Raw genomic sequence first — 11,381 nt, forward strand, 5'->3', positions numbered from 1 at the left:
AGGGGGGAGGGTGGATAAAAGCGGGAGGGGGGTAAAAGGGGTGAAGGGGGAGAAAGGAAGGGGGGTAAAAGGGGTGAGGGGGACGGGGTAAAAGGGGGAGGGGGTAAAAGGGGGAGTGGGATAAAGGGGGGGTGTAAACGGGGGGAGAGGGGTAAAAGGGGGAGGGGAGGGGGATAAAAGGGGGGAGGGGGTATAAGTGGGGGAGGGGAGGGAGGTAAAAGAGGAGGGGGTGAAAGGGGGGAGTGGAGGGGGGAGGGAGGGGGTAAAAGGGGGAGGGGAGTAAAGGGGGGAGCGGAAGCGGATTAAAGGGGGAGGGGGGAGAAAGGAGGGTGGGTAAAAGCGGAGGGGGTTGAAAGGGGTGGGGGGGAGAAAGGAAGGGGGTTAAAAGGGGCTGGGGGACGGGGTAAAAAGGGGGGAGGGGTGTAAAAGGGGGGAAGGCGGTAATGGGGGGAGGGGGGTAAAAGGGGGGAGGGGAGGGGTGTAAACGGGGGAGGGGGTAAAAGGGGGTGGGAAGGGGTGTAAAAGGGGGTGGGGGTAAAAGGAGTGGGGTAGGGGAGGGGTCTAAAAGGGGGGAGGGGAGGGGGTGGTAAAAGGGAGGGGAGTGTGGGGGCAAAGGGGAGGGAAGAGTGTGGGGGGAGGGAAGTGTGAGGGGGTGGGAGAGTGTGGGGGGGGGTGTGGGGGGTGTGGAGAGTAGGGGAAAGGGAGGGCGGGAGACGGGGAAGGGGAGGGGTGAGCGGGGGAGGTAGGGAGGAGAGGGAAGGGGAGGGGTGAGCGGGGAGGTTGGGGGAGGGGTGAGCGGGGGAGGTGGGGAGAGGGGGAAGGGGAGGGGTGAGCTGGGGAGGGGGGGAAGGGAGGGGTGAGGTGGGGAGAGGGGGAAGGGGAGGGGTGAGCGGGGAGGTGGGGCGAGGGTGAAGTGAAGGGAAGGGGTGAGCGGGGGAGGTAGGGGGAAGGGAAGGGGTGAGCGGGGGAGAGGGGGAAGGGGAGGGGTGAGCGGGGGGGGAGGTGGGGAGAGGGGGAAGGGGAGGGGTGAGCGGGGGGGGGGGGAGGGGTGAGCGGGGGAGGTAGGGGGAAGGGGAGGGGTGAGCTGGGGAGGTGGGGGGAAGGGGAGGGGTGAGCTGGGGAGGTAGGGGGAAGGGGAGGGGTGAGCGGGGGAGGGAGGGGGAAGGGGAGGGGTGAGCTGGGGAGGTGGGGGGAAGGGGAGGGGTGAGCGGGGGAGGTAGGGGGAAGGGGAGGGGTGAGCGGGGGAGGGAGGGGGAAGGGGAGGGGTGAGCTGGGGAGGGGGCGAGGGGGAAGGGGAGGGGGGGGGAGGGGTGAGCGGGGAGGTGGGGAAGGGGAGGGGGGAGAGGGGGAAGGGGAAGGGGAGGGGTGAGCGGGGAGGTGGGGAGAGGGGGAAGGGGAGGGGTGAGGTGGGGAGAGGTGGGGAGAGGGGGAAGGGGAGGGGTGAGTGGGGGAGGTGGGGAGAGGGGGAAGGGGAGGGGTGAGCGGGGGAGGTAGGGGGAAGGGGAGGGGTGAGCTGGGGAGGGGGCGAGGGGGAGGTGGGGCGAGGGGAAGGGGAGGGGTGAGTGGGGGAGGTAGGGGGAAAGGGAGGGGTGAGCTGGGGAGGGGGGCGAGGGGAGGTGGGCGAGGGTGATTGCTGTTTGGAGGCCGCTGTGTGTCTGGGTTTCTGAGTGTTTCTCTGTTTCTGTCACAGCCACAACTACAGTCGGATCGCGGCAACCCCCAGTGGCCCAATACCCCCCAGAACACCCCCAATACCCCCCAGAACACCCCCAATACCCCCCAGAACACCCCCAATACCCCCCAGAACACCCCCAATACCCCCTAAACACCCAAATACCCCCCTAAACACCCCCAATACCCCCTAAACACCCCCAATACCCCCTGAACAGCCCCAATTACCCCCAGAACAGCCCCAATTACCCCCAGAACACCCCCAATTACCCCCAGAACACCCCCAATTACCCCCAGAACACCCCCAATTACCCCCAGAACACCCCCAATTACCCCCAGAACACCCCACAATACTCCCCTAATCCCTCCAACGCCATCTGCACCAACCCCCTCATCCCCGAGATACTCCACTCACCCCCCCCCAGATACTCCCCTCACCCCCCCCAGATACTCCCCTCACCCCCCCCAGATACTCCCCTCACCCCCCCATCACCTCCTGTCTCTCTCTCTCAGCCGCCGTTGCAATCTGCATCGTGCTCACCCCCTGCAGCTCTCCAATGCCCTCTTTAATCACCTCCAGCACCACCACTCACCCCAAAACCCCTTCATCTTCCGTAACCACCCGTCCTAACCACTCCTCGTAACCATCCCCCCAACCACCGCCCTAACTCCCCCCCCCCCCCCCCAACCACCCCTCGTAACCATCCCCCCAACCACCGCCCTAACTCCCCCCCCCTAACCGCCCCCCCCAACCACCCCCCCGCCCAACCACCCCCCCGCCCAACCACCCCCCCGCCCAACCACCCCCCCGCCCAACCACCCCCCCGCCCAACCACCGCCCTAACCCCCCCCCCCCAACCACCCCCCCAACCACCCCCCCCCAACCACCACCCAACCACCCCCCCGCCCAACCACCCCCCTAACTGCCCCCCAACCACCCCCCTATTCACTGCCCCATCACCATCCCTCCTCTAACCGTCGCTGCCCCCACACACACACTCCCTGCCATGGCAGTGGCAGTCCTTGCCCGTGGCTTTGCAGCCCTCACTGTATCTGCTGTCACTGCCCCGTGTCGGCAGCGATCGCACTGGCTGCTGTCTCAGGCTGTAAGTGGCAGCATTCAGCCCCGTCTCCTCTCCTCACTGGCAGTCCGAGATGTCACCCTCACCTCCCTGCCCCTTGCCCGGAGCCCAGGCTGTGGGATCCACACCTCCATCTGCACCAACAACAACAAACGCAACTGGCTGGACAGAAGCAAGTACACAGTGCGGCCGATTGGTGTGAGGAAGACTGGGGGCCGTGACCACACAGGTACATCCAGCTTTCCCCTCACCCAATACCACAGACTGGGGTTACAGGCTGAAAGAACAGAGGCAGGCTGCATACAGACTGGAACAGGAGTAGGCCATTCGGCCCCCTGAACCTGCTCGACTCTTCACTGAGATCACTGCTGAGCTGATTGTATTTTTAATTTCCTGTGATTCTCTTACCGAGCAGGAATATATACAGAATATTACCTCCAGCTTAATAAATATTCAGTGACCTGCCTCCATCGCATTGTGAGACTGAGTGTTTCAGACTCCCACAACCCAGCCACAGAAATACATTCTCCACATCTCTGTCCTAAAAGGGTGATTCTGAATTTTAAAACAGTTCTGGACTCACCCACAAGATGAACCATCCTTTCCACATCCACCTGGTCAATACCATTCAGGATTTTATATCCTTCACTCGGGTCACCCCTCACTCTTCTAAACTCCAGTGGAAACAAGTCCAGCCTGTCCAACCTTTCCTCATCAGACAACTCACTCACTCCAGGGATCAATCCAGTAAACCTCCTCTGAACCGCCTGCAATGTATTTCCATCCTTCCCTAACGAAGGAGACTAAGACTGCACGCGGTGTTAGAGATGTGGTCTCGCCAATGCCCTGTATAACTGAAGCATCAACACCCTTATCTTTATGTTCAATTCCTCTCGTAATAAAGGACAGCATTCCATTCGCCTTCCTGATTACTTGCTGTTTCCGAATACTAACTTATTGTGACAGGTGCACTCGAGCACCCAGATCCCTCTGTACCTCAGAATTCAGCAGCTGTTTAATGCTGTGCTTTCTGCTGCATGGAGGTTTGCAGAGTTCCTCACCCAGACTATTGACAGGATGCGGCAAGAGAAAGTAATTCCCTGTGGGGAGAGGCCAGTGGGACAGAAGGTGACAATTGGAAGCAGATTGTTCAGTCTGATGTTTCTTGATTCAGAGGGCAGAGGAAATGTGGAACTTCGATCTCAAATTATTTATCAGTTGCAGACACCAGGTGATTTTCTTTGGAAGAAACTGCTTAAATTTCCACCACCTTCCTAAGGAGCTGGCTCTACAGACTGACCACTCACTGAAATATTCTCTCTGCAGATTAATTAGAATTTCCCCCAACAGCACAGGCCACATCCTCTGGTTCTCTCAGAGGGTCAGTACTGAGGGAGTGCTGCACTGTCAGAGGGTCAGTACTGAGAGAGTGCTGCACGGTCAGAGGGTCAGTACTGAGGGAGTGCCGCACTGGCAGAGGGTCAGTGCTGAGGGAGTGCTGCACTGTCAGAGGGTCAGTACTGAGGGAGTGCCGCACTGTCAGAGGGTCAGTACTGAGGGAGTGCCGCACTGTCAGAGGGTCAGTACTGAGGGAGTGCCGCACTGTCAGAGGGTCAGTACTGAGGGAGTGCTGCACTGTCAGAGGGTCAGTGCTGAGGGAGTGCCGCACTGTCAGAGGGTCAGTACTGAGGGAGTGCTGCACTGTCAGAGGGTCAGTGCTGAGGGAGTGCCGCACTGTCAGCGGGTCAGTACTGAGGGAGTGCCGCACTGTCAGAGGGTCAGTACTGAGGGAGTGCCGCACTGTCAGAGGGTCAGTGCTGAGGGAGTGCTGCACTGTCAGAGGGTCAGTGCTGAGGGAGTGCTGCACTGTCAGAGGGTCAGTACTGAGGGAGTGCCGCACTGTCAGAGGGTCAGTACTGAGGGAGTGCCGCACTGTCAGAGGGTCAGTACTGAGCGAGTGCCGCACTGTCAGAGAGTCAGTACTGAGCGAGTGCCGCTCTGTCAGAGGGTCAGTGCTGAGGGAGTGCCGCTCTGTCAGAGGGTCAGTACTGAGGGAGTGCCGCACTATCAGAGGGTCAGTGCTGAGGGAGTGCCGCACTGTCAGAGAGTCAGTACTGCGGGAGTGCTGCACTGTCAGAGGGTCAGTACTGAGGGAGTGCCACACTGTCAGAGGGTCAGTACTGAGGGAGTGCCGCACTGTCAGAGAGTCAGTACTGAGCGAGTGCCGCTCTGTCAGAGGGTCAGTGCTGAGGGAGTGCCGCTCTGTCAGAGGGTCAGTACTGAGGGAGTGCCGCACTATCAGAGGGTCAGTGCTGAGGGAGTGCCGCACTGTCAGAGAGTCAGTACTGCGGGAGTGCTGCACTGTCAGAGGGTCAGTACTGAGGGAGTGCCACACTGTCAGAGGGTCAGTACTGAGGGAGTGCTGCACTGTCAGAGGGTCAGTACTGAGGGAGTGCCGCACTGTCAGAGGGTCAGTACTGAGGGAGTGCCGCACTGTCAGAGGGTCAGTGCTGAGGGAGTGCTGCACTGTCAGAGGGTCAGTACTGAGGGAGTGCCGCACTGTCAGAGGGTCAGTACTGAGGGAGTGCCGCACTGTCAGAGGGTCAGTGCTGAGGGAGTGCTGCACTGTCAGAGGGTCAGTACTGAGGGAGTGCCGCACTGTCAGAGGGTCAGTACTGAGGGAGTGCCGCACTGTCAGAGGGTCAGTGCTGAGGGAGTGCTGCACTGTCAGTGGGTCAGTGTTGAGGGAGTGCCGCACTGTCAGAGGGTCAGTGCTGAGGGAGTGCCGCACTGTCAGAGGGTCAGTACTGAGGGAGTGCCGCACTGTCAGAGGGTCAGTACTGAGGGAGTGCCGCACTGTCAGAGGGTCAGTGCTGAGGGAGTGCTGCACTGTCAGTGGGTCAGTACTGAGGGAGTGCCGCACTGTCAGAGGGTCAGTACTGAGGGAGTGCTGCACTGTCAGAGGATCAGTACTGAGGGAGTGCCGCACTGTCAGAGGGTCAGTACTGAGGGAGTGCCGCACTGTCAGAGGGTCAGTGCTGAGGGAGTGCCGCACTGTCAGAGGATCAGTACTGAGGGAGTGCCGCACTGTCAGAGGGTCAGTACTGAGGGAGTGCTGCACTGTCAGAGGATCAGTACTGAGGGAGTGCCGCACTGTCAGAGGGTCAGTACTGAGGGAGTGCCGCACTGTCAGAGGGTCAGTGCTGAGGGAGTGCCGCACTGTCAGAGGGTCAGTACTGAGGGAGTGCTGCACTGTCAGAGGGTCAGTACTGAGGGAGTGCCGCACTGTCAGAGGGTCAGTACTGAGGGAGTGCCGCACTGTCAGAGGGTCAGTACTGAGGGAGTGCCGCACTGTCAGAGGATCAGTACTGAGGGAGTGCCGCACTGTCAGAGGGTCAGTGCTGAGGGAGTGCCGCACTGTCAGAGGGTCAGTACTGAGGGAGTGCTGCACTGTCAGGGGGTCAGTACTGAGGGAGTGCCGCACTGTCAGAGGGTCAGTACTGAGGGAGTGCCGCACTGTCAGAGGGTCAGTACTGAGGGGGAGCCGCACTGTCAGAGGGTCAGTACTGAGGGAGTGCCGCACTGTCAGTGGGTCAGTGTTGAGGGAGTGCCGCACTGTCAGAGGGTCAGTGCTGAGGGAGTGCCGCTCTGTCAGAGGGTCAGTGCTGAGGGAGTGCCGCACTGTCAGTGGGTCAGTGTTGAGGGAGTGCCGCACTGTCAGTGGGTCAGTGTTGAGGGAGTGCCGCACTGTCAGAGGGTCAGTGCTGAGGGAGTGCCGCTCTGTCAGAGGGTCAGTGCTGAGGGGGAGCCGCACTGTCAGAGGGTCTGTCTGGGCAGGGTGTTAGTGAAAGGTGGAGGTTGGGGTTGTGTTTGGTGTGTCCTGGTCCCGTATCCTGGTGTGTGGGAGTGCGTGTTAGTTGTTTCTGGTGGGATGGGGAATCGATATTCCGGGCTCAGGAAAGTGCCTTCTCCTGTGCAGTAGCAGGTGGTATTCCCGTCTGCATTTACCCCACTTTGCCTTCATGTTACCTCCAGGAAAAATTAAAGTTCACGGGATTGGAGGCGGCCACAAGCAGAGATATCGTATGATCGACTTCCAGCGACTGTACTATGAGCCAGGAAAGGAAGCAAAGCCCTTTGAGGAGAAAGTGGTTGAGGTTCGCTATGATCCCTGCAGGTTAGAAACCAATCCGGCAATCTCTTCACCAGACTGGCGAAAGGGTGGCAGAATGGGCAGGCGTGGTATCCTGGAGCGGTCACTGCACTGGGAACCCAGGCTAAAGCTCTGGCAATCCCCATCCAAATTCAATCTCAATAAACATCTGGAATTGAGAACCTACTGATGACCATGAAAAGCCATTGTCGGAAAAACCTACCTGGTTCACGAATGTCCTGCTTCAGTCTGTCATATTCTGTCTGGGACAGCCAGCCTCAGTCTGGGATATTCTGTCTGGGACAGCCAGCTTCTGTCTGGGATAGGGTCAGTGCAGCACAGGAAACAGGCCCTTCGGCCCTCTAAGAGTCAGTCTGGCTCTGCCTGGGATATTCTGTCTGGGACAGGAACAGTCTGGCTCAGTATGGGATATTCTGTCTGGAACAGCCTGACTCTGTCTGGGACAGTCTGGGATATTCTGTCTGGGTAGTCTGGCTGGGTCTGGGATGTTGTGTCTGGGGCAGTCTGTTTGGCTGTGGGATTTGTGTCTGGGGCAGTCTGTCTGGCTGTGGGATGTTGTGTCTGGGGCAGCCTGTTTGGCTGTGGGATTTGTGTCTGGGGCAGTCTGTCTGGCTGTGGGATGTTGTGTCTGGGGCAGTCTGTCTGGCTGTGGGATGTTGTGTCTGGGGCAGTCTGTCTGGCTGTGGGATGTTGTGTCTGGGGCAGTCTGTCTGGCTGTGGGATGTTGTGTCTGGGGCAGTCTGTCTGGCTGTGGGATGTTGTGTCTGGGGCAGTCTGTCTGGCTGTGGGATGTTGTGTCTGGGGCAGTCTGGCTGGGTCTGGGATGTTGTGTCTGGGGCAGTCTGTTTGGCTGTGGGATTTGTGTCTGGGGCAGTCTGTCTGGCTGTGGGATGTTGTGTCTGGGGCAGCCTGTTTGGCTGTGGGATTTGTGTCTGGGGCAGTCTGTCTGGCTGTGGGATGTTGTGTCTGGGGCAGTCTGTCTGGCTGTGGGATGTTGTGTCTGGGGCAGTCTGGCTGTGGGATGTTGTGTCTGGGGCAGTCTGTTTGGCTGTGGGATTTGTGTCTGGGGCAGTCTGTCTGGCTGTGGGATTTGTGTCTGGGGCAGTCTGTCTGGCTGTGGGATGTTGTGTCTGGGGCAGTCTGTCTGGCTGTGGGATGTTGTGTCTGCGGCAGTCTGGCTGTGGGATGTTGTGTCTGGGGCAGCCTGTTTGGCTGTGGGATTTGTGTCTGGGGCAGTCTGTCTGGCTGTGGGATGTTGTGTCTGGGGCAGTCTGTCTGGCTGTGGGATGTTGTGTCTGGGGCAGTCTGGCTGTGGGATGTTGTGTCTGGGGCAGTCTGTTTGGCTGTGGGATGTTGTGTCTGGGGCAGTCTGTCTGGCTGTGGGATGTTGTGTCTGGGGCAGTCTGTCTGGCTGTGGGATGTTGTGTCTGGGGCAGTCTGTCTGGCTGTGGGATGTTGTGTCTGGGGCAGTCTGTCTGGCTCTGAGATGTGTCTGGGGCAGTCTGTCTGGCTGTGGGATGTTGTGTCTGGGGCAGTCTGTCTGGCTGTGGGATGTTGTTTCTGGGGCAGTCTGTCTGGCTGTGGGATGTTGCGTCTGGGGCAGTCTGTCTGGCTGTGGGATGTTGTGTCTGGGGCAGTCTGTCTGGCTGTGGGATGTTGTGTCTGGGGCAGTCTGTCTGGCTGTGGGATGTTGTGTCTGGGGCAGTCTGTCTGGCTGTGGGATGTTGTGTCTGGGGCAGTCTGGCTGTGGGATGTTGTGTCTGGGGCAGTCTGTCCGGCTCTGAGATGTGTCTGGGGCAGTCTGTCCGGCTGTGGGATGTTGTGTCTGGGGCAGTCTGTCTGGCTGTGGGATGTTGTGTCTGGGGCAGTCTGTCTGGCTGTGGGATGTTGTGTCTGGGGCAGTCTGTCTGGCTGTGGGATGTTGTGTCTGGGGCAGTCTGTCTGGCTGTGGGATGTTGTGTCTGGGGCAGTCTGTCTGGCTGTGGGATGTTGTGTCTGGGGCAGTCTGTCTGGCTGTGGGATGTTGTGTCTGGGGCAGTCTGTCTGGCTGTGGGATGTTGTGTCTGGGGCAGTCTGGCTGTGGGATGTTGTGTCTGGGGCAGTCTGTCTGGCTGTGGGATGTTGTGTCTGGGGCAGTCTGGCTGTGGGATGTTGTGTCTGGGGCAGTCTGTCTGGCTGTGGGATGTTGTGTCTGGGGCAGTCTGTCTGGCTGTGGGATGTTGTGTCTGGGGCAGTCTGTCTGGCTGTGGGATGTTGTGTCTGGGGCAGTCTGTCTGGCTGTGGGATGTTGTGTCTGGGGCAGTCTGTCTGTCTGTGGGATGTTGTGTCTGGGGCAGTCTGTCTGGCTGTGGGATGTTGTGTCTGGGGCAGTCTGTCTGGCTGTGGGATGTTGTGTCTGGGGCAGTCTGGCTGTGGGATGTTGTGTCTGGGGCAGTCTGTCTGGCTCTGCAATGTGCTGTAACGGTGATGTTTCCTGTTAGATCTGCTGATATCGCTCTGCTCGCCGGTGGTAGCCGCAAGCGCTGGATAATCGCCACAGAGAACATGGAAGCTGGAGATATTGTGAAGACGTCTGGACAGATTGGCCGAATGGCAGGTGGGGGCCTGACTCTGACCCCAGCTGGCTGGGATTGGCCCCAGCGGGCTGTGTGACTGTGTAGGGCTGGCCCTGGGTGCGAGAGGGGTTCCAGAATTCCCGTGGGTGTCACCTCCACGGCAGTGGGGGCCGTGTTACAGCCCAGCTGTGGACGCCCTGGGTCCCGTGTCGGGTTAATTCACAGACCGACTTTCCCCCCGAGTCAGCCCTGGGTTTGCAATGGATTTCTCCGGTTTGTGCCTATCGCTGTCGGGGCTGGCAGCCGACCTCCCACTGCCCCCTGAGGAGGGAAGTGTGGGGCTTTGATCGATTAGTTGTGAGAGGGTTTAATAGAATTGAGAATAGTTTTTGTCGTGACGGATGTTTTGTAGAATTCTGGGACAATCTTCCAATTTCTTTCCAGTTTCTGCCAATGAGGGCGATGCGTACCCACTGGGAGCTCTTCCCATCGGAACGCTGCTCAATAACCTGGAGCTGCAGCCCAGAGCAGGAGCTCGCTACATCCGAGCAGCAGGTCAGTAAACCCAGCAGAACGACCCCGAGCCAGGGATTCCCACGGTGCGTCTCTCTCTGCTCCGACAGATCTTCTCCCCGTATCTGCGTGGGTTTCCTCCGGGTGCTCCGGTTTCCTCCCACACTCCAAAGATGTGCGGGTTAGGTTGATTGGCCATGATAAATTGCTCCTTCGTGTCAGGGGGATTGGCAGGGTAAATATGTGGGGTTACGGGGATAGGGCCTGGGTGGGATTGTGGTCGGTGCAGACTCGATGGGCCGAATGGCTGCCTTTTGCACTATGGAGATTCGATGGATTCCTGAATCCCCCCGCCCCAATCTCACCATCCACACCTCCCCTGCTCCGACATCCTCCTGTTCCCCTCCCATCCAGTCAGTCCGTTGGGGTACAGAGAGGCGTGTATGTCTGCTGTTATAACATAGAACATTACAGCGCAGAACAGGCCCTTCGGCCCACGATGTTGCACCGACCAGTTAAAAAAAAACTGTGACCCTCCAACCTAAACCAATTTCTTTTCGTCCATGAACCTATCTACGGATCTCTTAAACGCCCCCAAACTAGGCGCATTTACTACTGATGCTGGCAGGGCATTCCAATCCCTCACCACCCTCTGGGTAAAGAACCTACCCCTGACATCGGTTCTATAACTACCCCCCCTCAATTTAAAGCCATGCCCCCTCGTGCTGGATTTCTCCATCAGAGGAAAAAGGCTATCACTATCCACCCTATCTAAACCTCTAATCATCTTATATGTTTCAATAAGATCCCCTCTTAGCCGCCGCCTTTCCAGCGAAAACAATCCCAAATCCCTCAGCCTCTCCTCATAGGATCTCCCCTCCATACCAGGCAACATCCTGGTAAACCTCCTCTGCACCCTCTCCAAAGCCTCCACATCCTTCCTGTAATGTGGGGACCAGAACTGCACACAGTACTCCAAGTGCGGCCGCACCAGAGTTGTGTACAGTTGCAACATAACGCTACGACTCCTAAATTCAATCCCCCTACCAATAAACGCCAAGACACCATATGCCTTCTTAACAACCTTATCTACTTGATTCCCAACTTTCAGGGATCTATGCACACATACACCTAGATCCCTCTGCTCCTCCACACTATTCAAAGTCCTCCCGTTAGCCCTATACTCAACACATCTGTTATTCCTACCAAAGTGAATTACCTCACACTTCTCCGCATTAAACTCCATCCGCCACCTCTCGGCCCAACTTTGCAACCTGTCTAAGTCTTCCTGCAAACTACGACACCCTTCCTCACTGTCTACCACACCACCGACTTTGGTGTCATCAGCAAATTTGCTAATCCACCCAACTATACCCTCATCCAGAT

General features: G+C 58.4%; 1 protein-coding gene across 1 annotated transcript; it reads left to right on the plus strand.

The window, feature by feature from the left end:
* Positions 1-1,688: 1,688 nt before the first annotated feature.
* mrpl2 (mitochondrial ribosomal protein L2) lies at positions 1,689-10,071 on the plus strand. The gene is made up of 4 exons (XM_078208932.1): positions 1,689-2,982; positions 6,789-6,930; positions 9,408-9,523; positions 9,927-10,071. Exons 1-4 carry the CDS (start codon positions 2,679-2,681, stop codon positions 10,043-10,045), a joined length of 681 nt encoding a protein of 226 aa, XP_078065058.1. The 5' UTR covers positions 1,689-2,678; the 3' UTR covers positions 10,046-10,071.
* The last annotated feature ends 1,310 nt before the right edge of the window (positions 10,072-11,381 follow it).

The sequence above is a fragment of the Mustelus asterias genome, unplaced genomic scaffold (assembly GCF_964213995.1).
Source record: "Mustelus asterias unplaced genomic scaffold, sMusAst1.hap1.1 HAP1_SCAFFOLD_4834, whole genome shotgun sequence".
NCBI classification, from domain to species: domain Eukaryota; kingdom Metazoa; phylum Chordata; class Chondrichthyes; order Carcharhiniformes; family Triakidae; genus Mustelus; species Mustelus asterias.